The sequence below is a fragment of the Rasamsonia byssochlamydoides genome, assembly GCF_041956645.1.
Source record: "Rasamsonia byssochlamydoides strain NRRL 3658 unplaced genomic scaffold VTN77scaffold_63, whole genome shotgun sequence".
NCBI classification, from domain to species: Eukaryota; Fungi; Ascomycota; class Eurotiomycetes; order Eurotiales; family Trichocomaceae; genus Rasamsonia; species Rasamsonia byssochlamydoides.
Window position 1 is genome coordinate 20,081 of NW_027192446.1, and position 26,684 is coordinate 46,764.

At 50.2% G+C, this 26,684-nt stretch overlaps 11 protein-coding genes across 11 annotated transcripts; 5 read left to right on the forward strand and 6 right to left on the reverse strand.

The window, feature by feature from the left end:
* Positions 1-2,418: 2,418 nt before the first annotated feature.
* On the reverse strand, positions 2,419-3,205 carry VTN77DRAFT_7677 (uncharacterized protein; the record flags this gene model as incomplete). Its single annotated transcript, XM_069424091.1, has 2 exons — positions 2,419-3,048; positions 3,113-3,205. The coding sequence occupies 2 exons, from the start codon at positions 3,203-3,205 to the stop codon at positions 2,419-2,421; spliced, it is 723 nt and encodes a 240-aa protein (XP_069275186.1).
* Positions 3,206-3,308: 103 nt separating this feature from the next.
* VTN77DRAFT_7678 (uncharacterized protein) lies at positions 3,309-3,920 on the reverse strand (the record flags this gene model as incomplete). Its single annotated transcript, XM_069424092.1, has 1 exon — positions 3,309-3,920. One exon carries the CDS (start codon positions 3,918-3,920, stop codon positions 3,309-3,311), a length of 612 nt encoding a protein of 203 aa, XP_069275187.1.
* A 2,720-nt stretch (positions 3,921-6,640) lies between these two features.
* On the reverse strand, positions 6,641-7,101 carry VTN77DRAFT_7679 (uncharacterized protein; the record flags this gene model as incomplete). Its single annotated transcript, XM_069424093.1, has 3 exons — positions 6,641-6,666; positions 6,726-7,001; positions 7,092-7,101. 3 exons carry the CDS (start codon positions 7,099-7,101, stop codon positions 6,641-6,643), a joined length of 312 nt encoding a protein of 103 aa, XP_069275188.1.
* Positions 7,102-7,932: 831 nt separating this feature from the next.
* Positions 7,933-8,551, forward strand: VTN77DRAFT_7680 (uncharacterized protein; the record flags this gene model as incomplete). Its single annotated transcript, XM_069424095.1, has 3 exons — positions 7,933-7,957; positions 8,093-8,200; positions 8,274-8,551. 3 exons carry the CDS (start codon positions 7,933-7,935, stop codon positions 8,549-8,551), a joined length of 411 nt encoding a protein of 136 aa, XP_069275189.1.
* Positions 8,552-11,013: 2,462 nt separating this feature from the next.
* On the forward strand, positions 11,014-12,855 carry VTN77DRAFT_7681 (uncharacterized protein; the record flags this gene model as incomplete). Its single annotated transcript, XM_069424096.1, has 1 exon — positions 11,014-12,855. One exon carries the CDS (start codon positions 11,014-11,016, stop codon positions 12,853-12,855), a length of 1,842 nt encoding a protein of 613 aa, XP_069275190.1.
* An 879-nt stretch (positions 12,856-13,734) lies between these two features.
* On the forward strand, positions 13,735-14,795 carry VTN77DRAFT_7682 (uncharacterized protein; the record flags this gene model as incomplete). Its single annotated transcript, XM_069424097.1, has 2 exons — positions 13,735-14,297; positions 14,372-14,795. The coding sequence occupies 2 exons, from the start codon at positions 13,735-13,737 to the stop codon at positions 14,793-14,795; spliced, it is 987 nt and encodes a 328-aa protein (XP_069275191.1).
* A 427-nt stretch (positions 14,796-15,222) lies between these two features.
* Positions 15,223-17,233, forward strand: VTN77DRAFT_7683 (uncharacterized protein; the record flags this gene model as incomplete). Its single annotated transcript, XM_069424098.1, has 2 exons — positions 15,223-15,619; positions 15,687-17,233. The coding sequence occupies 2 exons, from the start codon at positions 15,223-15,225 to the stop codon at positions 17,231-17,233; spliced, it is 1,944 nt and encodes a 647-aa protein (XP_069275192.1).
* A 678-nt stretch (positions 17,234-17,911) lies between these two features.
* On the reverse strand, positions 17,912-19,469 carry VTN77DRAFT_7684 (uncharacterized protein; the record flags this gene model as incomplete). The annotated part of the gene is made up of 5 exons (XM_069424099.1): positions 17,912-18,677; positions 18,737-18,860; positions 18,964-19,016; positions 19,069-19,171; positions 19,253-19,469. The coding sequence occupies 5 exons, from the start codon at positions 19,467-19,469 to the stop codon at positions 17,912-17,914; spliced, it is 1,263 nt and encodes a 420-aa protein (XP_069275193.1).
* A 523-nt stretch (positions 19,470-19,992) lies between these two features.
* VTN77DRAFT_7685 (uncharacterized protein) lies at positions 19,993-21,950 on the reverse strand (the record flags this gene model as incomplete). The annotated part of the gene is made up of 4 exons (XM_069424100.1): positions 19,993-20,250; positions 20,303-21,100; positions 21,152-21,824; positions 21,883-21,950. 4 exons carry the CDS (start codon positions 21,948-21,950, stop codon positions 19,993-19,995), a joined length of 1,797 nt encoding a protein of 598 aa, XP_069275194.1.
* A 237-nt stretch (positions 21,951-22,187) lies between these two features.
* On the forward strand, positions 22,188-24,356 carry VTN77DRAFT_7686 (uncharacterized protein; the record flags this gene model as incomplete). Its single annotated transcript, XM_069424101.1, has 1 exon — positions 22,188-24,356. The coding sequence occupies one exon, from the start codon at positions 22,188-22,190 to the stop codon at positions 24,354-24,356; it is 2,169 nt and encodes a 722-aa protein (XP_069275195.1).
* A 485-nt stretch (positions 24,357-24,841) lies between these two features.
* Positions 24,842-26,593, reverse strand: VTN77DRAFT_7687 (uncharacterized protein; the record flags this gene model as incomplete). The annotated part of the gene is made up of 1 exon (XM_069424102.1): positions 24,842-26,593. The coding sequence occupies one exon, from the start codon at positions 26,591-26,593 to the stop codon at positions 24,842-24,844; it is 1,752 nt and encodes a 583-aa protein (XP_069275196.1).
* Positions 26,594-26,684: the final 91 nt, after the last annotated feature.

Here is a 26,684-nt window from a genome sequence, read left to right on the forward strand (position 1 = left end):
CGTGTCGAGATCTGCCGTGCAACTCCCTTGAATGGACTGTGTTGTCTCCACAGTAGGCTGGTCACCGCCTCATTTTAGATTAATGACTTTCATGCTTTTTGCTTTCAGTTTCATCATCACTAGACGGTTTGTCATGACGATCCTTGGCGTGAAGCGTTGTTTCCGTTTGTTTGTTTCTATTATTACCGGGGTATGCTTGAGATGATACGGGAGCAGACTGGACAGACGTTACGTTTCGCTTCTTTTCCTTTCTTTTCCTTTCTTCCGCTAGTCACGCCCTTGTTCACGAGGTCTGATGCTGTATTATATGTACGATTGCTACGTCCTACGTCATGATGTTTGATGTTTTTCTATCCTGATCCGTTGCATTTGGGCGGTGCTTTTTGAGGGTTTTCGGTTGGGATGATTGATGTGCACAACACATGCCATAGTACATAATCATCGGTGGAGGGATGCTCCTGTATACAATTTTGGTCCCGTCCACAGACCTGTACATTATGGGAAACTGAATTGTATTATAATATGGCTGAGATAGATAGACTGTATAGCTGAGAACAAAAGCGTTGCTTTATCGAAGTCTTTCTCGTGTTGGCATTTGTCTGTAATCGTTTCTGGCATTTCTCTGTACCTGCGAAGGAGTCCTCGTGCGGTACGTACAACTTGCATGTGATGCGCATGTAATCCTCCGATGTGGCTTGACCAGTTGCATTGCATGAACAGGCGGTCAGTCCTCGAAAGTGGGCATACATACTCCGTAGTTAGTATACAATAGTCTGCAATAGTAGATCTACTAGTACTGTCTATGTCTGCTATCTTACAGCCATACGTATAATAGTACGGAGTATAATAATAGTATAAGCCACCTAGGTACTTGAATTAGCAGGCGATCAACACAACATGCTCAACGGCTGTGCTGTACTGTACCCTAAAAAAACATGGACTATGATGAAGATACCTAGTTTGTTCGAATGGATTCGAAGGATATGATTTTCGTTCGTAAATGCATCGCTCCTTGGAGATCAATTAAAAGAAATGGATTTTTTTTTCCTTTTTTTTTTGGCCCCATCATACCGGTATTATGCTGACGCTGATGTGCAGTACAGCACAGTACAGTAAGCACCTACCTACCTACCTACCTAGGTACATACCTATGTATGTATGCTGCTGATCTGATCTGATCTGATCTGAGCTTATCTTATCTTACTTCTTACTCCTTACTTCTTTTCTTTCCTTCTAGTCCAGCTTGACTGACTGATCTTCACCGTCAGTGTGTGGTGGCGCTGTCAGCCTGTCAGCCTGTCACCGCCGGAGCATATATCTGAGCACATACCCTTCTTATTCTGACGTACAGTGGTACGATACCATACCTATGTATCCTGTGGATGCCGCTGATCTGATCTGATCTTACTCTTTCCTTGTAACTTGACTGACTGACTGTCTGTCTGTCTGTCTGATTGATTGATTGATTGATTGATCTTCACCGTCTTCACCGTCAGTATGGCGCTGTCAGGTCTGGTAGCCTGTCAACAGACTCACCGCCGGAGAGTACTCACCCTGAGCACACATCCTGAGTGAGCTGCGTACTAAGCAGCTCAGATTTCGGATTTCATACTTACAACAATAACTCCAGGATCGCTGGCTCTCAGAATCAATGAGATAGTGGATGATTACCCAGTCACAACAATACCATTTATTAAGAAGGATGGTAGGGGGAATAATAAGTATTAGGTGGAATGAATGGCTCGATCCCTCTTTTTCATCCCGTCGTTGTGCCTGATCAAATCTATTAATAAGAAATATCCCTCGACCAAAACAACAGGAGCAATCAGAGGGGTAGGAGTGTTGGTAGTATTACTCTTAAGGGTGATTCCTTTTTTTTAAGGAGAACGGCACGATTAGGTACCCTAAGGATACTACTACAGTGGACTAGAATAAGGAAGGACCTGGGCCTCGGCTGGCTGTACCTAGGTACTGATCTGTATCTAATCTACTATAGATGAGGTTCCCATCAAAAACACAACTATTTGCCGAATGAGGATAGTGGTTGTTGCCCCATTATGAGCCACTCTATACAGTACAGCCTGGGTATGAGTACAGCCAGCTGCAGGCATCGGGCCTTTCCTTTCCTAGGTACCTAATCTATCCAACTATTAGGTAGGTAGGTGGATGGACTACCTAACTAGACCCCAGCATCGCATTGACGTTTGAGGTGCGAGCTCATATGACACTGGGGGACTACCATTATATAATGGTTGTCACTGACTGAGGACTGAAGACAGGACAGGACAGGACATTAATACCGCTCGAAGAAGGAAAAGGAGGAAGAAGCCGTTACTCTGCGATGCGATGCGAGCGATGCGTGAATTCTTCTCTCGGTATACCTAATGACACGTTCGACCTTGGGCAAAATAAACTAAACTACGACCGTTCCACGATCGACATCTTCTCTACCTCATCAGGGAGCTCGTATATGCCGTAGAACGAGTAGCGCATTGCCAACATCCTGGCACGAACGGCTTCTTTAGTATCATTGCGAGCCATGTACTTTGCTCCTCGAGCCCACTGCCAACATTGGAATCCGAGGATTTCGCCTGTGCTCACGACCTCCACGGGGGAGCCACTGGAGATGCACAACGGACTGTGATCTGGTCCGGCCATCATTCTCCAGAGGGTGCATCGAGACAGACGTGCAAGTGGAGAGTCATCATTTGATTTTTCTGCTCTGTCGTCTCCGTCTGCAGCATCCCCGTTTTCATTGTTGTAAACAAATGCTTCTCCTACGGCGGTGCCAAATCCTGATGGGAATGTCTTTCCTTCAGCTATAGAGTCGGAGCCCACCCTTGGTGACAACAGGCGTAGTAGCTCATTGAATGGAAGCCCTGCAGCCTTTGGACGAAATCTCCTCTTCTCCTTCTTCTTCTTCTGAGGTTCGTCAATCAGAAGCACGATTGGAACCAAAGGTTTCAGCAGTGCAAGGTCAAATGTGTATCCTTTCGGGTAGTCTCTAACACTGGTTTCGTCATCGAAGATTTGGTTGACCTCCGTTATCTGATATATTTAATCTGATCAATAACAACATTACTCACGTTTTTGCAAGGTGCTTTCAACTAACAGGAAATTCATGGCCGTCGGTGTGCACTTTCAGACCCACTGCAGTTTCAGTCTTCGGCAGAATGAATTTTAGAGAAAATGCCTTTCCTGCCATTTGCACGTATCTCTGGTGTAGAAGTGGCAGGTGGCTTACAGTGGTAAGCGCAATGTCGCCTTTTCCAGTATCGACGAGAACACCCGCACTTGCTCGTGATGCATCATAGATGTATGGAATCAAGCGTCTTTTTTTGGACCTCATTTTCTTTTGACGCCGAAGGTTGCTGACCGAATAATGGCCCTTGAAGCGCTACCTCATTTCCGGGATACAGTTCGACTTTCTGTGGCGCTTGGGAAAGGCACTCAGTGCCAGACTGAGTTGCAGGATCTATGGGCTCAGTGCAGGGTGTAATCTTGTCTGTAGCCATGTCGACATACAACCCACCAAACGTAGTCGGGATAGTGTCCACCAGATGTGAACAGTCTGTATTTTCTGGATACACGACAACGAATATCCCGTCAAAGAATTTAAGAATTGCCACTGATCCGGGAAACGTCTCCTCAAAGGCCTTTACTGCCACTTCCTCACTTAGAGGCTTGGTAGGATCTATAGATGTGTTGCTCAGTGGATCTGGATGTGGGTCAAACAAGTGAACAACTGTAGTCACAGGGCTCCAGATAGGAGGTGGGACGATGACTGGTGCTTGAGCAATAAAAAGGGGAATCGCGACACCAATGTCTCCAAAGATATCGCAGCTCCAGACGGAGCCAGTGAAACGTAGGAAACTCCGTAAAGCCCGTATCGCAGGCGGAAGCCTCTCCCTCAGATCCATCCAGTTCTCATTAGTAACGGTTTCGCTAGTAAGAATTGCTCCATATTCATCCATCTGTTATCACATCAACAAATCGGTCATGAATAAAAGCCCTACTCTGCAGAAGATCCAGGAAAGCAAAGGGACTTGGCTTCAATCGTCCACCACAGGAACGAAAGATTGACAACAAAAAGAAGTATCGTTTGGAACGAACGTTGAAGAATCCATACCGTGATATAGATGGAAATTCCTGCTCTGATAAGAAGCTATTGACGATGGAACGGCATTTCTCCACATCCGAAAACAAGCTCGCAGTGCAGAATGTGGAGACCCGCCCACAACGTGGCTGACACGGCCTAACAGAGACGGTCTCGCGGGGAGGTGTCGGTCGCGAGGAGCGGCGAGAGAGGGAGAATCCGAGAGACTGGATCAGTGGGTGTGATCTTCGTGTGGGAGGTGTCCACGTAAGGCTAATCCAAATTAGGGATAACAAGCGATCCACCTGCTAGGATCATCGCAAGGAATGTCAGTAGGAAGTCCGCCTGGCAAGTAGATGATAAAAACTATTAGGTAGATATGTAGTTTGTAGGATGCCGATCTTGATCCTACGTCAATATGGGGATTTGAGCAGGATTCAAGCGAATCCAATGCGAATAATGATGGCATGGGCAAGGTGAAGTCGATGATAAATCTCTAAGTGGAAGGCTATGTAGGAGTCACTATGATACGGGATGGGTGATCCGTACAGGCACATGACATAGAAAGTCCCCGGCATGGAACAGGTATTTTCCCTTCAAGCAAGTCAAGTGAAGCGAGACTGTTGGTTAGTAAAGAAGCAAATAAGCACATACATAGGTAGAGATCCAACTTTCCGTACGAGAACTCAGTAAGCAACCATCATGAGGACAGCCGAATTGAGCGGAATTTCGACTTCGGGCGTGTTTCTTTACTCGTTATTGTGATTTCTAATCTCATTAGAAGCCCCGTATTTTCCAGTCAAAATACATGAGAAAAGGCTGGCTGACTGTGGGAGCGTGAAATCATTACAATTGAGTCAGGTGTCTTTAACCTAAATAAGAAACAGCCGACAACTGTGGCCACTGCGAAAGTGGAGGGTTGAATTGTTGCCTCAGGCAGAAACATTCGACACCTGAGACACGGCTACCCCTTTCGAGCCAACCCTTGGAATGAAGATGGTTGGGACCTTGCTGCTGATGAGGCTGTGTTTTCGAGCGAAGAATGCAGTAGAATGGTTCAGATTGAATGGAGCTGGGACAGCATGATTATTGACATTTGGCCCGTTGTGAGTCATATCTGCAGCGCGAGGTAGGTATCTATGGCTGATCGCAGCTGACTATTGTGGCAATAATAATGAGATGCAGTCATGTGTATATCATTGTTGGATGTACAGTAAAATCCCCATTCAAGTGGCAAAAAAAAAAACTAGGGAAGTGACAGCCCCTACGATGTAGGAAGTTGTGGTTGTGAGACTCGCGACTTGGCGCGTCTACTTTGCGGCAAGATGGCCAGAGACAACTACAACTCTCCATGACACAGGTATAGTGAGTCTGTATGTGATCGATTAAAATAGTTGACAAATGTCTGTCTCTACGTAAATAATTCCACATTCCTTGCGCTGGGTGATAGGGAAAGGAAAATGTAACCTGTTCCAGGTGTCCTAGGCGTCTACGAGTCTCCCCGCGCGGGTAGTTCAAATTGTGACGTAGGATGGATGGCGATAACGCGCGCCATGTATATTCCACCACAGCCAGTCTACCGCAATAATCTGTGGTATGCGAGTCTCTGTCATCGTATATTTACTTTATAGTCGCATACAAGTGTTGGTGGTGGAAAGATCAATGGATGATGCATTCCCCCGCCCAAATACTCTTGCTCGGTGTAGTTATATATATTTGACAAAAAGCGTTGATGTTCCCCTACACATCCTACACCACTTTCCCAGACAGCACTGTACACAAGACCTGATAGGCAATATCGTCATCATATTCGATAAATATATACTATATGCTATATAAAACATGCAAGAACCCGGATAAGACATGCTTTAGCTGATAGAGTGAGAGAGTCTTGACCGGCTACGACTACAAGGTCACACATTGACCGTGTACTGGATTAGAACAGAGACGTCAACACCATAATACAAATACAATTCTTCACGACAAAACGGGCTGATCCTAGAACTTCATTGCTAATCTAAACCGTATGAATAGCTGATGGATCTAAGGTCAATGTAACGAATACTGCCCGTAGGACGAGGCTAGAACTAGAGTACACCCAAAGGATTCGCCGCGGCAACGGACAGCGCCCAACTGACGCGTCGGGATACAGACAGCTACGACGAATCAGCACAGTATACCAATATATTATTACCAGACTACTCGACAAGATTGAAGTTCAACCGATCATATTCATATCATGCGCGAATCGATACCGAACGCGTGATCTAACTCCGGTCCACCTGAATAAGAAACGGCCGCTATGATACAGAAATATAGGCCAACAGGCCACCAGCCGACCAGTGAATAGTAAAATGCACAGCACAAACAAATCCCAGAGACCCATAAGACGTGATAGAAAAAAACAATTCAGAAAACACCCCGACGACCCAGTCATACCGTGAACCAACCCAGAAAAGCAAACCGGCGCGTCACTGCTGCGGCGAAACAACAGACGCGTCGACCGCGCAGGAAGGCCATTATGGAAAGAAGAATAAAATTCGTTTAACCACCGAAACCGTAGAGAGTGCCTGTAGAGAGAGAACGTTAGACGCGGTAGGAGTAGTGACGATTCGAGGATTCCACTTACGTCCTTGTCTCTTCAGAGCGTAGACGACATCAAGAGAGGTGACAGTCTTCCGCTTGGCGTGCTCAGTGTAGGTGACAGCGTCACGGATGACACCCTCGAGGAAGCTCTTCAAGACACCACGAGTCTCCTCGTAGATCATGGCGGAGATACGCTTGACACCACCACGGCGGGCAAGACGACGAATAGCGGGCTTGGTGATACCCTGGATGTTGTCTCGAAGAATCTTGCGGTGGCGCTTGGCACCACCCTTTCCGAGACCCTTGCCACCCTTGCCGCCTATACAAGACGCGTCAGTAAGAGTTGAAGAGGGCAGTAAGATGGATCATCGCGTGTCATAGCGATGATCAAAGGACGGAAGCTACTTACGTCCAGTCATGTTGACAGATGGGGGTTGTTATTTAAAGATTTAAGGTTGATGATTTAGTGAAGGTGGAGAGAGATTAGAAGCTGAGAAGGCGGAGTACAATGACTTGTGTAGACTGGAGAGATGGAGGAGAAAGAGAGAGCTGGTGCCTTTGGAGCGGGAGATATTTCTATATGGAAGGGCAGTACGCGGGGACTCGCTGGAATCACGCGCTAGCTGGGAGATCCGCCAATCAGAGCGTGCATCTCCGCCGGCGGCTCTGATCTGGCGCCCTCTTGGTCGGGAAGCTCTGATTGCCTGAGAGTCGAGTGATCCTGCCTGAAGGGAGCACTACAATGCAGATCAGGGGCCAAGGGCCTTCGGAATTGATTCTAGGGAATCCAGGAAATGCTACAATCCTATCGATTTCATCGCGGGACTTTGTCGTGGCTGGGATCAAGCAGCAGTTGGGTGGTATTCTCGTTCATTGATCCTGGGCTCCTATTGGCCAGAAGGAGATGTCTCGCTTAGCGCTCGGCGCAAGGGCCAAGCTTCCGCATCTGGTAGACCTTTTGATTTTCCTCAGCCAAACTGGCCCGGCAAAATCACGCTTATTGTGTTCAGCTTTCGGGTCGCTTTTGTGATCAATTTCAAATCGCGCTAAGACCGCCCAACTGGCGTACAACGCACCCAGATCACCCACCCGCCCTTCGCCCACTACAAATACCTCCCCCCACCCACTTCCTCCGTCCTTCTTACAACTCACTCATCCATCCACTCATCGTCACTCGTCTTGACAACCATCCAATCCATCAAACTTTCATCACTAAATCCATCAAAACTCATCAAATAAACACCGTTACAATGGCCAGAACCAAGCAGACTGCCCGTAAGTATCTCTTCTCATCAACCTCACCGTCGTTGTGGTCGGTGGCGCTGCATCACTGCATCCCCGACCGTGACGCGTCGGTCTCCGGCATCACCACTTCAGAGCCACAACACTAACATTATCATCTCTTGACAGGTAAATCCACTGGTGGCAAGGCCCCTCGTAAGCAGCTCGCCTCCAAGGCCGCTCGTAAGGCTGCTCCCTCCACTGGAGGTGTCAAGAAGCCTCACCGCTACAAGCCTGGTAAGTGACCTCGACGCGTACCCCGCGTTGGCTACCATGCCTTTTTTTGCAACGACTCACTAACAGCACCAAGGTACCGTTGCTCTGCGTGAAATCCGTCGTTACCAGAAGTCCACCGAGCTTCTGATCCGCAAGCTGCCCTTCCAGCGTCTGGTCCGTGAAATTGCTCAGGACTTCAAGTCGGACCTGCGCTTCCAGTCCTCTGCCATTGGTGCTCTTCAGGAGTCCGTTGAAGCCTACCTCGTCTCCCTCTTCGAGGACACCAACCTGTGTGCCATCCACGCCAAGCGTGTCACCATCCAGTCCAAGGACATCCAGCTTGCCCGCCGTCTTCGCGGTGAGCGCTCTTAAATTTCTCATCTTGAGTCATAACGACCTTCTGCTTTCGACTTTGACTCTTGATCTCTTGGGTTGGCGATATGGGGGCTTTGCGTGTTTTTCTTTTCATCATGACTACTGGCGAGAAATGACGGGTTCTGCTTTTTCTATCGGGTTTAACAATACTGGGTTGTCTATTTTTTTTTTCTTTGAGCTCTTAGCAATGGTCGAAGAAACGGCTGGGTGAATCGGTCGGACATGGGCGTATCCCATTCGGAATGTACATTATCGAGACCAATTTCTCATGGCAATAGACACTATGTCTTGCACACTTCATCCCCAGTGTTTTCTATCTGCCTTGCTTTAGCTAGCCTACTAGGTAGTAGTAATACACTCGATATTCGAGTAATTCCAGGTCCTGACGTGTTGTGGTCCGGCGTGACGCGACACCGGTCGGCGGTCGCAATGTAGGCCACCATGTTGGCCACCCCTTCCTTTCCTTACTGCCCCAGCCATCTGATCCCGTGATGATCGTAATGACTCACCCAGCTATTCTGCCTACTGCGGATGCCTAAAGCAGAGAAAAGATGAGTGTATTACCTCTATACTTCTCCGTACAGGCAGATCTATTGTTGCGGTCGCCTGTTGGTCAACCTTGGAATTACAATCTGTCTCACCCGACCGACCGTGTGATGTGGCGAATTGCCTGAAGGATGCCTAGGTGATGTGCTACTATGTAGGTAGGTCGTTAGGGAGGTAATACCTTCAACACAGTTAGGTTTAGGGCTTTATGTCTTTTCTCTCGCCTTTTGTTTTTTTTTTCTTCCTTTTTTGAGGGTTCGAATGAAAAGAAGTGAAGATATGGAACTCGCTTTTTTGTACAGTAGTGGTAGTGCTGCTGGGAGCGGTGCCTGTTCGCTCGGGTAGGCTAATTATCGCAGGTTACCTACCTCCTACCTGGCTCCAGTGACAATATCTCCATGTAGCTGCCGTATCTGAACTCGTCTTCTCTGGATACATGTTTTTATTTTGTCAGGTAGTGCGTATATAGTTATGTGTTCTTGAGTTGCCGGTTGGGAATACATTTGGTGCGAGTACATACATGTACGTGGTGGGAGATATATATATTTTTTCACATTAGGTACCTGCCTCCACGACGCCCACTCCAGCGATGCGTTCTAGGCGAGTTATCGCAACTACCATTATTATCACCATATCAGTTCATTCATCAGCCTTTTTTTTTTCTGGAGTCTTCGTCGGTGGCTCGATTCAACCAATCAGGCCCGATGGACAGGGCAGCGATATGGCATCCACACAGGGACGTGATGATGGATCGTACCTCCCCCACAATAATGCCTTCTGTACCTTAGCGACCCAAGATCTCGATACTGGCTAGTCAAAGATGGAGAGCGCTCATGAATAGTAGGTCCAAATACGAATTACGGAGGACACCAAACAGCATAAAAATAGCTATGCATCTCTCTACATTACGCGGAGCAGCTGCTGGGATTCGCGTAGTACGTATCTTCAGCCGCAGACTGATCACTCATCGACCTAATTTCAACATATCGTCAACTATGACGCGCAGGTGAGACAGCTGTACGATTGGAAAATGCGAGGATTATCAGGAATGATCTAGAACGATATCTTGCGGCTTTGCTATGATAGCGGACTTAGTCAACTCGGGTGCGGCTGATGAATCTCTCCGTCCGCCGACCGGCTGGGTTAGCCCCCAACGGCAAGAACTTTGTTTTTGGGGCTCCAAGATAATGGCTGATGGGACGGTGGACTCGATTATTAATCAGCAGGTTGGATTGCAGGGCGTTGTGCACACAAACGGCAGACTTGTGCAAGTTGTGCACGTGCCGGCCAGAACCGGCACCGAAGTGAACCGAGGCTTCTGACGCTTTCGACGCCTGATGGATCTTCGACTGCCAATGAAATGCAATAGATGGCCAGTGACGCCGAGGCTGCCTTCCTTCTTGGCAGTTGTTTGACTTTTTATCCTTCCTCTTACGCCCTGAAGAAACATCCGGATTCGATGGTGCCTGCCCCTTGTGGAGAACTTGCCATGCCTTATCTCCGGATTAATGCAACTGCAGCGCTTACCGCCGTGCATTAGACAGATCTGGCGGTCAGACCGCCACCAACGAACGCTTTCCGGTGGGCTCTAAATGCAGACAAGGGGAACTCCTGCAGACTTTGCACATGGCTATCGGTGGAGATTAGGCGCGTATCTCCTGGCAGCGACGATGTGATGATGTATTTAAATTCTCTGAGGATCGCCCAGCCTCGGCTGAGTTCCTTCCCAGATCGTGTCTGTACACAAACATTTTTTTAATCATCCCTTTCTCACCAAGTCAAATACTCCATTCCCTCTCAGAGACTTCGTATCGAGGGAAACATTGTTGTACACGATTGAATCCCATCTCGCCGCTTCCATTGCTTTCTAACCTCGAACAGTAAGACGTCTCACCAGTGAAGGACCGCCTACCATGGCGGCACGCAACGCAAATGGCGAGGTCGAGAAGATGGAGCCTATAAAACAGACGCGAATCCCATACTGGCGAATGATCTTTGACCAGGCCGGTGTCACACCTGAGGTTGCCAACTACCCTTACTCCGGGTCGGGGACGGAGGAAGATCCGTACGTCATCCAATGGATCCCAAATGACCCTCGCAATCCCATGCTCTTCTCAGCGGTGACGAAATGGTTTATCACGATGCTTGTGGCGTTTGCAACCTTGGCCGTGGCTCTCGTATCCTCAGCGTACACGGGTGGTATATTGGAGATCATGGAGCAGTTCCATATTGGACAAGAGGTAGCGACTCTGGGTGTCTCGCTATTCGTTCTGGGTTTTGCGATCGGTCCCCTTCTGTGGGCGCCGATGAGTGAACTCTTTGGACGACAGCTACTCTTTATTGGGACATACTGTGCGCTCACGGCGTTCAACGCGGGCAGCGCAGGCGCCCAGAATTCGTGGACCCTGATTATCCTCCGTTTCTTTGCCGGTGCCTTTGGCTCTTCCCCCCTGACCAACGCGGGAGGAGTGATTGCAGACATGTTTCCCGCCTCTCAGCGTGGTTTGGCTATGAGTATTTTCGCCGCCGCACCCTTCCTGGGCCCTGTCCTGGGTCCGGTCATCGGTGGATTCCTCGGGATGAATGCGGGGTGGAGATGGGTGATGGGCTTCCTGGCTGCTTTCTCGGGTACTCTCTGGATCGCTGGTAGTTTGCTGATTCCCGAGACATACGCGCCTGTTCTGCTTCGCCGGCGCGCTGCGAAGTTGTCGAAGATGACGGGCAAAGTATACCTGAGCAAAATTGATGCCGAGCGCGGCAAGGTAACTCTGGGTGACGCGTTCAAGACGGCCTTGTCGCGTCCGTGGATTCTGCTGTTGAGGGAGCCCATTGTCTTCTTGCTTTCCATCTATATGGCTATTGTCTACGGGACGCTCTACATGCTCTTTGCTGCCTTTCCCATCGTGTACGAAGTGAACCGTGGCTGGAACCAAGGCGTCAGCGGTTTGGCATTCCTGGGGATCATGGTTGGCATGCTGTTTGCAATTGTCTACACCATTCCCGACAATAAACGCTATATCAGGGTGGAACAGCGACACGGCGGCTTCGCTCCTCCGGAGACTCGCCTGCCTCCATGCTTGGTCGGGAGTGTTGCCCTCCCTATTGGTCTCTTCTGGTTCGCCTGGACAAATTATCCTTCCATCCACTGGATGGCCAGTATCGCCGCTGGCGTTCCCTTTGGATTTGGCATGGTTCTGGTCTTCCTGAGTGTGATGAACTATCTGATTGACTCCTACACCATCTTTGCGGCGTCCGTCCTGGCCGCCAACTCCGTCCTCCGTTCGTGTTTTGGTGCCGCTTTCCCCTTGTTCACCACCTACATGTACAACAACTTGGGCATTCACTGGGCATCGTCCATCCCGGCGTTTTTGGCGCTCGCTTGCGTTCCCTTTCCGTTTCTTTTCTACAAGTACGGTAAAAGCATCCGAGAGCGTTGCAAGTTCGCTGGCGAGTCGGCCGCTTTCATCCGGAAGCTGCAACAGCGAAACGAGCCCCAGGAAGAGAGGGTTGAAGAGGTGGTCGAAGAGGGCGAATTCGACCGCACTGAAGCGCCGCCTCCTCATCCTATCAGTTCTGATTCGAGCGACTCTGACGTGGGCGGGCTGTCGAGAACCCAACGGACGCAATCTCATGCGTCCACTCGGACGGGCACTAGCATCCACCGCGTCAAGACTGAATACGACGGCAATCCATACGACATTGATCGTGTCAACACACGCCAGTCAGACTTTAGTCTGACCGGGAGCCGGAAGTAGTAACTTCCTGTTCTTACTTCGACCGGTACAGTTTTCGGTTCAATCTGTACATGTTACTTTCCATTATCGCCTCATCAACACTTCTACGGTTCTATCTGATCTGCATACCTCGAAAACAGTTTGCATATTGGCGCATTCGGTTTATAGGTCATCGGTTATAAAAGTTGGAGCATCATTTTCACGCATGCATGAGGTGATTCTACTCGATAGAGCTTGTGTTGATGTTTCATGTCTTGAGGATACCACGCGAGCAAGCTGGTGTGTTATTTGAGCAGGACTATGATGTAACTCATAATGATAATGATATGTTAATAGATGAATAAATATAGACATATTCTACAGGACTCCTATCTATCTTCCGTTCCTTCCTTTGATATCCGACTTTAAAAGCAGTGTCATGTGACTTTCTGACAGCCATACGGAGTCGCCGATAAACGGAGTTCGGCATCAACGTCCCAATCAGTGGGGCCGGATGCCGTTAGCAGCCGCCGGCCGCGGATTGATAATCCAGTCGCAAAGTAGGAAGTTTCGTTGTTACTTCTGCTTAGCGGTCTATTCTTTCTTTCTAACTCTTTTCATTTCTGTCGCATTCATTGCTCATCATGGCGTTCGTTGTTAGTTCCATATAGATTTCCTTGTGTTGTTTTGTTGTCTGTCAAGTGATACCCTTCCTTTAGAACTTGGGCCTGAGATCTCGTCGGATTCGCGCGCTGTTACGAGATTTAATTACAGTACAATACAATCTACTTATCGGGTTCAATTCGCATACCAAGTTCATGTACGCGCGAGTTAATTACGGCGATTACTATTCGACTATCATTGAGGCGTAGTCGTTCCCCATCGACTGGAATAGACTGGAGGATAGATACGTAGACTCAAATGCGCATATTGCTGACAGAAATGCTTTCTGTCCCGGCAAGACGGCAGGCATCATCGATCTCTTTGAGATACAGACGAACCGTACAGCGACGAAGAAAGTCGACGGAAGCTCACACCGGATCGGACTCAGGAAGCCCTTCCCAGAAACCTGCAGGCGATCACAGCGCAGATGTTTCCTCGACGCCGCCTGCTGGTTCTGTCGCGTCTTCGGCTGGAGCAGCCAGTGCGCTCCTGCCGACGACGAATCGATCTGTTTGGAAAATGGTGAAATCCAGTCCGATTGGGAAGTTTGGCAGGTGGTACACACGAGCTCAGGAGAGACGACCCTACGTCACGCAAGTTGCCAGTTCGTTCGTCATATACTTGTGTGGAGACTTGAGCGCCCAGCTTCTTTTCCCTACGGACGTGAAGGCAGTCGAACCCGTGAGGGATAGGAGCAAAGAAATCGGTGCTGCCGAACAAAGTGAGGAAGAAAGTGAGCAGAAACTCGGAGGGTATGACCCTCTGAGAACCCTTCGACATTTGACTGTGGGTCTTGTATCTAGCATTCCATCTTACAAGTGGTAAGTCATCTTGACGTGTTCTGGACAGTTGACGGGAATCAGACGACAGAATTATACTGACGGGTTGCTACAAGGTTTATGTTCTTGCACCACAACTTCAACTATTCGTCGAAATTCCTCTCGATCCTGACCAAAGTCTCGGTCCAGCAAGCTGTCTTCACCCCAGTCTTCAACACCTACTTCTTCAGCATGCAGTCCCTCTTAGCCGGAGCGACTTTGGAAGAGACGTGGGAGCGGGTGAAGAGGGCAGTTCCGACCAGCATCAAGAACAGCGTGAAGCTCTGGCCGGCCGTGACTGCGTTCAGCTTCATGTACGTGCCGCCGCATTTCCGCTCTGTGTTCGGGGGCAGCGTTGCCGTCGGATGGCAGACCTATCTGAGTTGGCTCAACCAGAAGGCTGCGCGAGAAGTCGCGGCGGTAGCAGCGGCAGAACAGGGAGCTACTCCGGTCTTGATTACAGAGAGCAGTGTCACTTCTCAGGCCGTCTTGAGGCCGTAGTGGACATCATTCCCATATCATTCCTTCGAGAGCATTGTTATTTTTAACCTACTAGAGTTTATTTTGTCTTATGCCGGGAGTTTTCAACCCGGGAATTTTTTTTCCTTTCTCACAGATATTAGATGGCCTTGGCGTGTCCTTAGGAAGGGCTTTCACGGGTCCAGCAGGCTGGCTCGACCGTTTATAGATGGATAGACAAATGCAACATATCTGTATTTTTAAATTCATATACGAGGAATAAACAGATAATATTGCCTACAAAAAGAGGCGAGGTAACCGCTAACCAGAGGCTTCCGCACAAATACCCGTAGACAGCACACTCATTAGCCCTTTGCAGCAAAGACGAAAGCCACGCGTCAGACTCGTTAGTTGCAGCGACACCCGACGCGTCGCATGAATGCGATGCTTCATTCTCTAATCTGCAGGCATGTCCTGCCATGATACCCAGATCAAGGTCGGGAACGGATTCGAAGATAACAGCAGCAGCGATTACGGATCCGATTTCACTCCCGATGAGGAAGAGCTCCTGGACGAATTGCTCGCCCGCGTCGCCACCGCACAGCCGACGACCACGACCACAACCTCGACTACGAACCCAACCACTCCAGCGATACCAGCCGATGACCTGACTGACGTCCAGCCTCTGGTGGTCGCGGATATTGAAGACTATGATATTCCGCAGACTGCCCGCGTGCCTAAGGTGTTGGGTAGAGAGGCCTGGAGCCCGTCATCTCCACGCAGATGGCAACAGGCACCGCCAGTATTACAAAACTCGGGTAGACAGCCGCCAGGTTCGATTGCAGGGCACCCTGGTTCCACGGGTGGTACGATCTATTCATCCCAGAGGTCGATTGGAGGAAGAGCTGACATTCTGACTACCTAAGCGTCTAGTTGAGCATCCCAGTTCGACCGAAGGCAGACTACGGGATCTGGAAAGGCAGCAGGCGCGCGAGCACGTCTGGACGACGCAAGGCGACGCAAATCAGTATGAAAGTTCAGAGCAGGTCCCCAGTGCTCTCAATGCTCAGCTGTCACCACTTGATCGCTTCAGGAAGCCTCCGAATAAAGCGCTCTCGGTTTCCGATCTGATTGCTCCCGCCTGGTGCGAGTTGCAGTATTGGTATACCCTGACCAAACATGGCAGGAAGCGGAGAACGGCGGCGATGAAGCAGGGGAGCGCCGTCCACAAAGTTCTCGAGGAGGAAGTCCATACCACGGTGCCGGTCGAGATCACGACCAAGGAAGATGGCTGGGCGCTGAGAATCTGGAACGTCATCCAGGGCCTTCGCACGCTGCGGGAATTCGGGATGACGCGAGAGTTGGAGATCTGGGGTCTCGTCGAGGATCAAATCGTCACAGGCATCATTGACCAGCTTTCCTACGAGTGTCCGAACCGCGAACTGGAAGCATCAGCTGCGGCTTACTACGAGGATGCCCAGGCTGCGAAAGCTGCTTTACCCGAGTACCAGATGTCCATCACGGACTACTTACTTTCACCATCGCAAGGAGGCAGAAGAATCTCTGATCTTGGCCGGACGGCAGATGCAGAGTCTGCGGCAGGAAAAGAACAACAACAAGAAGAAGAATCTGTCGACCAGGAACAACCGTTTCTGAACATCCCGAGGATCTACATTACTGATATCAAGACGCGCGCCAGTCGTTCGATTCCCTCCGTCTCGAGCTCTTCCTTCCGGCCTACTCAGCTGCAATTGCAGCTCTACTATCATATGCTCAATCGTCTAGTCACTAGCGACGATGTGACCATCGAGAAGATAGCCCAGCGTTACAACCTGGATTCGGAACGCACGTTCACGGATGCCTTTATCGCTGAAGTGGGAGGCTTGAACGACCAATTCTTCGACGCTCTTTCTTCACCAGCTTCGGATCCTGACTATGTTCCACCAGCTACCCCAGAGTCGGGTTTCGGGTTGCCTGTCTCAGGATCGATACCAACGGCGAGCCAAGACTCGACCAGCATACTGCTTGCTCACAACAATCTCGCTAGTCTTTGGGCTCTGATGAAGGAGCAGCTCCGTCTCACGTTCCTCCCGTCACCGAACAACGCTTTCATCTCCCCGTCTATTCCCGCGCGTACGCAGCCTGCCTTCCTCGAACCTTATCCGACCGTGCTCTCGCCATTGTTGACAGCAAAATACCTCTCCTCGGCAGATATGGACAGCGGCGTGCCCAAGGTGCTGGGCAGCCGTTCATTTCTCTTTGACCCAGCCAACCTGACGTCGTATGTGTCCGACCAGATGAGCTGGTGGCGCGGTCAACGGGAACCGCGAGGTGTCGAGGTTATGGACGCTTGGAAGTGCCGCATCTGCGAGTTCCGTGAGGAATGTAGCTGGCGTCAAGGAAAGGAACTGGAGCTGGCGACGCGGCGGAGACGATCGAGGAAGGTGGAGGCCGAGTTAGTTGAAGCAGCGGCAGTCTAACTCCTCAACAAGTGGGCTGGATCCGACTCACCAGAGTATACGGGATGTCGACCCGCCAAATAAAAGGTTCCTATTGGATTTTCAGCTCGTGCTCCAGTTATAAGAGTCCTGTTACCACACTGTGCATTGGATCGGACAGTGGTCTGGCGTTGGGGCTGTTCGAAGTACTTCAATTCGATTAATCTTTTGGACTATTCCAGCATCATTCTGGAGGCGTTTTGGTTGGTGAGGTGGACTTCGATCGAACTGGCCTATCTGTATACTATAGATCCAGGTATAGATCTAGTGTATGGCCTGTCCTACTGTCTTGTACTGGGTGCATGTACTGTACATGTACAGTACATATTGTTGGAGTGGGCATTTGTATGCGCACTTCTCTTTTGAAGAGAACGAGTAACTATGTACGGTATTGGTATATGGTATATGGTATATGGTACTTGTGCTCAATACCGGAAGAAAAAGAAAAGGAATGAAATATCTTCATCGTCTTCTCTTATTTCTCTCATTTCACAAGAGACGGGACTGGGCTGGACGCCTTACATACATACATGTGCAGGAACACACACAGAAAGACAGATAGATAGGTCAGGTTGGCGAAGCACAACTTCCACTACTGCAATGTCTGCAATGTATGTACAGTACTTACTCACTGCAACGAGCAGCAAAATTCAATTCAATTCAATATGGATACCTCCTAACCTCATCCTCCCTTTCAAGATCCAACCCCGCAGCAACCTGCTCAGCATGCTTCCTATCAAGATACTCCAGCAGGACCTCCTCATATTTCTCCCTCCCCTTGTACCGTGCCACATCCTCGCCCCAGCTACGGATAGCGGAGGCCAACCGGCCGGGGACATACGGCTCCTTGGCGATTTCCGTAATGGGCTCGAAATACGTGCGAATAGTGAACACGACGGCGCCGGAGCGCGGCAAGCGGCGCAGCGATTGCCGCTCGGAGCGGAAGTAATGGTGCTCGATCGCGCGGTTCTTCTCTGCCGTGTTCCAGCTGACCTGCTCACTGTCTTCAGAGCCGATACTGTACGACCACGCCAGGTCGTCGTCGACCTGCAGAAAGTAGTTGTTGCGAAGCACGGGCTCCTCGGGCCTGATCCGGCGGAAGAAGTTCATCATCCCCCTTTCGAGCTTCTCCTTGAATTGCGGCACGTCGCCTGACGTGTGGATTTCCGACAGCGGCATCCCGAATTTGTCTTCTAGGCGCCAGAAGCCTGCGAGTAGGATGGCGCCTGCTAGGAGGTAGTATTGTCCGTCTTCCTTTTCGATCATGAGCGCGAGGTCGTCCTGGATTAGTCGGGCAGATGTGATCATGGGATCTTCCGGTAGGGGTCGCTGGACGATGTTGAAGGACTCGCCCGTGAAGAGGTTGTCGATGCCGACGTCTGTCTTTTTGAACATGGAAGGGTACCGTGCTGGAAGATAGGAGCATCTGCATGGCGCGTTAATTTTTTAAACAAACGAAACGAAAAAAGGGGCAAGGGTATGTACAGCTCCTCCAACAGTTCGATCGCCCCATCCATTGCTTCGGGAGCCGTCTTGCAGCATTTGTGACCGCGCTCCTTGATCCGACGAGCTTTGTCGGCGTGAAAACGCGGGTAGTGATTGTCCAGCTCTGTAGGGAGGTGTATCTCGTATTAGAAAGACACGTCCAGGCTAAATTAAATAAAATCACCAGCAATGAGAACAATGCCCACAACTTGGAGCCCTGGACATACCGATCCACTCATCCCATTTCATGCTCCTCAACCCCATCGTCACAAAGTACTTTCTGCCAATGGACAGTTAGTAGATCCTTCATCTCGAGTTCGAACAAAACTTACGGCCCATATCTGAAAGGACGATAGGGAATCGGCTTGGTCGTGTGGATATCCCAGTTCGGATATGCAGCAGGTGTAGGGCGCTTGAAATCGGACGGAATCCACTCTTCAGCAAACAAAAAATACAATCAGCAACCATTGGATTGAGCAGGATTGTAATTATGCGCCAGAGAGAAGGACTTTTTACCTCCTGGTTTCCTGTCATTCTGTTTGGATCTCGCACGCTTCTCGACGTCCGGGGTCGACGGCCTCGTGGTAGTGGCAGGGCGACGTCTGGATTGGAATCTCTTCACAACGGCGAACGAAATCCAGACATAGACGTTAACTATAAGAATCCCAAAAACAACATTTTTTAACTGATACTGGCCCACGAGCTGTGGGAACAGGGACGTCATTTCCTTCATTTGGAGATGCTGCCGGCTGTGCTGTCCATAATAGTTTGGCTGGACGGGAAAAGGGAAGACATTCAATAATAACAATAAAAATACAGATTACAAGAGCAAAGAAAACAGCCCAAGTAGTTGAATCTGCCATGTGCGAGGACAACAAATATGATCGACCTCCCATGATGGCTACCAAATGCGGTTGCGTAGACCGATGATCTGCGCTGTGCCTATTTCGATGTGGATATCCAGTGCCCTAGGTTCTGGCGATAAGGACTCTCTTACGATGAGGGGTCAGCGGCAAGTTATTCGTTGGGCCTCTTATCGCGCTGCATGTCATTGATATGCATGTACAGTACCAAGGTTAGTTATCGACTCGACGACTGTGGAGTCGCTGGATTTCTTATCCCGATTTGGCAAGGCCACACGCCCCGTCTTGCCGACGCAACGCTGCTCGGGTCCTAGACCGTATCCTGGTATACAGATACGACCGCAATGCGATCATCTGTTTATTTGGTAATTTTGAGTCTGCCAGTGCTTACTGCTACCTGCTCGCGTCGTTGCCACGTCGCCGAAGGAGGCAGTACTGGCCCCATTGGCGGCGGTAGTGCTCCGGAATCAATGGCAACTCAGGAATCCAGGCAATTCGGCCCGGGGTTTTGGTTCGGGAGGCATCCAGGAAATTCTCGCATGATATCTTTTCCCAATTGTCCTCGTCACGGATGTAATCAGGCTCCAGTTCACTTGAAGGGCTTTCAGGGAAGTAGGAATCGACGAGGAACGAGCACTGAGAAATGTCGACCTATTTTTGACTTAGCAGAAAGAATATTTGACTTTATATAGGGGTGACTTACGTATTTGCTCGGGTCCTCTTGGTTCCGATCATTCATTCCCGTAGGAATAGCGGATGCGCCAGCCAAGAGAGCCTGGATGTTTTCACTGTCGGGAAATTCCCCGGGCAGCAGCCCCCGGAACTCGCTCCGCACGAACTTCGCTCGCATATCATTTGGGAGAAAGAATGAAGATGGGAAGCGATACCATTCCTTCCCCAAGCATACAAAATCCCCCTCCCGTCCGACGGCCTGCGTTTCGAGGGCTCCATATACGTGAAGAGGAGCATTGTATGCTGTGACCACCCCAACGATTCGCAACAGCCCAGCGTTGATCGAGAGCAGAACGAACGATACAACCGCGACAAGCTTGAGTTTCGCTGGGATGCGTGCCATCAATCGTCCTGGTTTATTGGATCCAACATACGACAGGATCAGATGAAACGCGAGGGCTGCGTTCAGTGCGAGGAAAGGGTACGCGGGATACATGAATCGCTCTTCTTTGTGAGGTTGAACAGTGAAGATCGCGAGCCAAACGTAGAACGGGGAGACAAAGGCAAGGGATCGGAGGAGTGTCTCACTAGAACTTGTCGTACGAGATCGGAAGAGCGCCTGCAGCAATAGCAGCGGTGCGATGGACACAGCAAGGACGAACCAGACATTGAAATTCAGAAGCAGATTGCGAATGTAAAATGTCCAAGGCTCGGTACCGAAGATGTTGGGACCTCTGCCTTCGCCTCCGAAGACATTGTATGCAACGATGTTCCAAGGCACAACGACGAGTTTGCGGAAGAACAAGGAATCAACCGCAATTTCCAAACTCTGTTTAAATCAGCGTAACAATTCGTGCAGTTGCGACGATGAGAAGCTTACCAAAATAAACAAGCATCTGATAGCTGCATTCAAGATATTCCGGACCACAGTTCGTATATTGCCGGAGAAGAGAGAAACCATAACTTCTTCCAGCAGCAAAGGTATCATCAATGCTCCAGCAAACGGCCAGCCGAGAATGGCACCCACACCGAACCACATGATCCCTTCAGCGGTCTTTTGTTTCCCTTGCCGGTCCAAGAAGGCCGCGAGACCTAGCATGGACGAGTACATGGCAAAACCGGACGGCAGAAAAGCCGCAGAGGCATGGAACATGCCTGGGCTGAAGGCGACAATCATCAAGAACAGGAGTCCAATTCGGGGGTTGAGTTTCCGGCAGATGGCAGAATACAGACGGGTCTCGCACGCGGCGCAGAAGAAGGCCAGCGCAAAGCGAATGGTATAAAATTGCACCGTCTTCCGTGGACTCCAAATCGAGCTCGCTTTGCCGATTACAGCGTGGAGGAGGATATACAGCCAGCTTCGGATGGAGTATTCGGGGGAATACTCCCACGTCTGGAGCCCGTAGCCATGGTCGAGGAAATGCGTCGGCTCCCAGTAATTGAAGACTTCGTCACAATCTTGAATAGGCGCATATGCAGCAGCAAGTCCGTTGGATATAAGGAAGACGTAGAATGTCACGTTCAGAGGGAGATAGAATCGAGTTGGTGCTGGTCTGGACCACAACGCGTGTTAGCATTAAACATTGTCAGCTGCGGTGATGAGCGACGTGCCTGGGGTTTGTACGTGACGCTCCTTGCGCCTCAACGGGGACATCGACGCCTTTCCTTGAGGTCGACATCCTCGCTGCATTAGAATAAATCTAGCAAAATTGGACAATGGTGAGACTTGGTTGGTTGAGTCTGTCACGATTTGGCGTACCAATAGCTAGAGCTGGTACGGTCGCCGGAGCGGCTAGTGGAGCAACTCCGCCAAAAAAATATCCGCCACCATTCTTTATTTGCGATCGTAATGTCTGTGGTGACCAAACGATCTTTTGTTTTCCTTTCTATGACCTCTTTTGGAGTCATAGTTAAATATGGCTGACCAGCCAGATCTCAATAAAGTACCTGGAGATCCCCAGGGGGCTCCAAGCGAGCCTCCCTCGAAAAAACCATGTCTCAACACTCCACAACCATCTACTGCTGTCCAGGACATGGCGCTGACACCAGTAGACGATGGCAGTGATTTTTACAACACTCCCCTGACGGCTGGAACTCCTGTTCATACTAATGCCTCTGTTGCTGTTACGTCTACTAACAACAGTGGACCTACGACCCCTCCGACATCTGCAACTGTCATTCCCGGGCTGTCATTTGTCAATGACAGTCTTCAAGCTCCTCAAACCGTCGATGACACCGTCAATGCTCCAGGCGAAACCAAAAATGAAGCTATTTCTGCAAATGGTGAACAAAAAATGGAAACTGTGTCTCACGCGCATGGTGAAACCGACGAGACCAACCAAGGCGCTGAAACAATCGAAACCAAGGGACAAGATGACGCATTAAAATCTGGAGATGCCATGATGACGGAAGAGGCTATTGCTACGAATGGAAACACCGTGGATGCTGAGAATGTTGCTCCGAATGGAGGCGACTCTCAAAATGGACAGGGTACAGCCCAAGCAAAAGACAATTCAGGCGAAGCAGAGGACGACGAGTCCGAAGAGGACGAAGAGGACGAGGAGGAACATCCAGAATGGGAGACCGATTCATCGCCTATCGTGTCGTCGTCTGACGACTCAACAGATTCTTCGGACGATAGTGACGAAGATAAAGAGGACTATCCAATCCTTTCTGCCGAAGAAACGGCCCGAATGCTGATGCAGGCTGAGGGTGGCTTAGATGACGAGGCAGATGGGAAGATTGATTCAGGCGCGGGTTATGTCAGGACTGCGAATGAGCTACCAGAGGAGGCTCCTCCCATACCCGATATAACTGTTACCCCTGATATGAAGATCGTCCTGCTTGGCCATGTGGAGACGATTGTCGAGGGCGTGGTCCTTGTCAAAGCCAGCGTCTCTGGAGAGTACCAAGTGCTTGAGTCAGGCTCTCTACTGTGTTTGGAGGACCGGACGGTTATTGGCGTGGTATCCGACACGCTGGGAAGGGTAGAGGAGCCGCTCTATACAATCCGCTTTCAAGACCGTGCCAAGATCACCGAATTTGGTCTGTCGCATGGTAAACCGGTCTTTTATGTCGAAAGCCACTCTACTTTCGTGTTTACGCAACCACTCAAGGGCATGAAGGGTAGTGATGCGTCGAATTTCCATGACGAAGAGGTTGGCGAAGATGAGATCGAGTTCTCGGACGATGAAGCCGAGGCGGAATACAGACGGAAACAGAAGCAGAAGCGCAAAGAAAAGGAAAAGAAGGATACCGCCAGGAATGAGCCTGGTAGCTTTGGCAGGCCCAAGAGAGAACCTCCTGGTCCGTCAAAGCTTTCGCAGTCTGAACTTAACTATGACGATGATGATGGGGCAGCAGAGGATGGATACACTCCATTGGCCCGACCCAAGAATTTCCACGAGATGGTGGGCAATCAGGAGGCGCCGGTTGAAGGAGCACAGTATTCTAATCGGGGGTCCCGGGGTGGTAGGGGACGAGGAGGTCGGGGCTTCGATCGAGGATCTGGACGGGGTCGAGGAGGAGGGGGAGGAGGTCGTGGACATCATCACAATCATCATTCTCAAGACAGCAATCGTCAACCGAACTATCCTCCAGGTCGCGAAGGAAATGGCCAAGGATCGCCAGTGTCCCAGCAACAACAACCCCCGGCTTATCAGCCTCAGGCCACTGCTCCCTATCAAGGACAACCCCAACCGTTCGCTTTCAACGCCGGCACCGCTCCAACGCAGCAATTTTCTCCGTACGGCTTGTATCCACAGCAGCAGCCTCAGCCATACGGCCAAGTTCCTGCCTCCATGCCTCAGTTCCCTCAGTTCCCAATCCAATTGCCATATCAGCCGAATCCATATGCACAGATCCCTGCTGGCGCGCACATTAATCCAGCGTTCTTTGCTGCTCTGCAACAGCAACAGCAGCAACAGCAGCAACAGCAACAATCTGCACCTACGGCTGCCACCACCCAAGGACAAAATCCATCTGTTTTCGACCAAGTCAAAGCACAACTGGATATCCTGCGACAGCTGAGTGGTGGTAGTGGTGGTGGAGGAGCACAACCACCACCAGGTAGCTCCGGGCAATAAAAATAATCCTTTTGGCTTAACTTTTTTTTTTCTCTTTTTTTCTATCTCCATTTGCTCACCTTTTTTTCTCCGTTCTTTCTCTTCTGCTTCTATTTCAAGTTACGATATTGTGAGCATTGCATTTTTTAGGGAGTTATTATTATGTTCGTGTGAGTGGCGTAACTTGGGGAAAAAGTAGACCAAAAGTTTGTGTTTTCTTGCTTTTACTCTTTTTTTTCCCCCTGGTGACTGTCGTGTTTAGGTACCTACTTTGTGAGATGAAGGAGCGGAAACGTCTTTTTCCTTGTTTTATTTTCTATTGTACGGCTGCGTTGAATTCTGTACAGTACTAATGAATAACCGAGACTTCACTTCAGTGTAATAGCTAAGATTATATGGCTGTATGACTAGGCCAGAAGGAAAAGCTCTTAATGATTAGATACAGGCTACACATACTATGTAGCTCAAACTCGAGTCTTTCATATTTGGGAAGGCCGCCTGCAACCTTACGTAGCGCTCGGCTTCGCGCTCTTCGCCAAGGTCCAGAAGTTCTCCATCTTGCCTCGTGCCAAAGCGTCCTTAGCGGCCGCATCCGTCTCGCAAACCCGAGCTCCCAGCCACTTCCTGAAAGCTCTCGCTTTCTCTTGACCCTCGAACAGTAAAGTACAGGTATTGGACCCAAGGTCTTTCAGTTCACCTTTTTCATCTTCCGCGGACAACCATGATGCTAACCCTTCACGATTAGCCGGGCTCGGACCGGCGTTCTCCGTCCAATCGATGCGATTCAGCATCAGCTTCTTATATTGATTGATCGAGTGCCAACCTCCCTCAACAACCACTAGATTCAGCTTTGGATGCATCACACACAGACCGGTGAGAGCCATTTGCTCAGCATTTTTGCTGATTTTGAAACGATGACGCCCATTTGCCAGGCTGTCGATCCGGAACACGCACACATAGATACCCTTCTCCGCATCTTTCTCCTGCTGACTTGCGAGTTTCTCCCGTCGTTGTTCCTTGGTTAATTTCCGTGCCTCATTGGCTTCCTCGTGTTTCCTGAGACGTTCCTCGATCTCTCGGGTCACACGAGCTTCCACAGCGGTGGGATCTTTAACAGCCTCCTCGCCGAGAACCCGCATCAGGTTGGATTTCTTGACTTTTGGTGGAGGCGCGGGTTCGAGTCCCAGTCTGATCTTCGCTTGCTGCTCCTTCAGATCTGCCATTCGTCGCTGACGACGCAGTTTCGCTTGTTCCTTTGCTGTCAGATACATCGGCTTTTGTGGCGGAATAAGTTTGTCTTGAGGAGGATCTAAAAGGACGGGATGCTGGATGTAGATAGTAATTATGGAATCGGGCGTGTCGATCTTCAGATTTTTGGGGTCGTCAATAGCAGAGTAGTCGCTTCCGTTAACTAAACCCTCGTCCCACCACTCGATGGCAGGTGGAGCAGGGACCATGAAAGCCTTTTCGACGTCCAAGTCCTCATCGATACCGGCTTGACGTGCCCTTTCCGCGATCCGCTTCTTCATCTCTTCCAGTTGGGCCTGACGCCGCAGAGCCGCAGCTTGCTGTATGTACTTCCCCTTCTGGTTGAAGATAAGTTGCCGCGAATGGCGAGGTTTCGCCGTTGCGGCTTTCGTGCGAAGGTTCGGATCATAGTATGGATTATTCTTCATTTCCTCCATGGAAGGACCCGACAAATCCAGTCCTGGTTTCTCTTTAGGAGCCGGAACGGGGGACTCCGTCCTTGCCTTGGATGGCATCGCTTGACGCCCCTTCGAGCTTCGAATATCTTGAATGTTGTCCGACAGAAGAGCAGGATGGAGTCCTACATCCAAGCCACCTCGTGCCTTCGACAGCCCCTCATCATCGTAGGTCGGGGGCTTGTAAGTGGGAGCCGGGGCGGCCGCCCGTTGTTGAGCAGCTGCGTTCACTTTCCCTGTCGCCGCTGCCACTCTTGCCTTCATCTGCTCCAGTCGGGACATGGCTGAACTGGCTGGAGGAGGCGCTGGACTAGGAGAAGACCCAGCTGGGCTGACCCCGGGAGTCCCTCCCTTCGCGGCCTGCAGTCTGGCTCGAACCGCCTCTGCTTTGGCTCGGGCCTCAGCCACCATCTTGTCGATGTCGATCTTGCCAGCGGCTGGACCATTGCTGCCTGGCATGGGAGAGCCATTGTTGGACCGAGATCTTTTCTGCGCATTCACCTCTTTGTCCTCCGGGTGAGGCCTTTTCAGCACGTTGCTGGACACGTCTGCCATGATTGAGGCGAGAGGCTCTACTCACCCACAAAGATCGAACCCGGTGCTGGAGCCTCAGAGGACAGGCCTGGAAAGAAGGACGCAGTCAGCA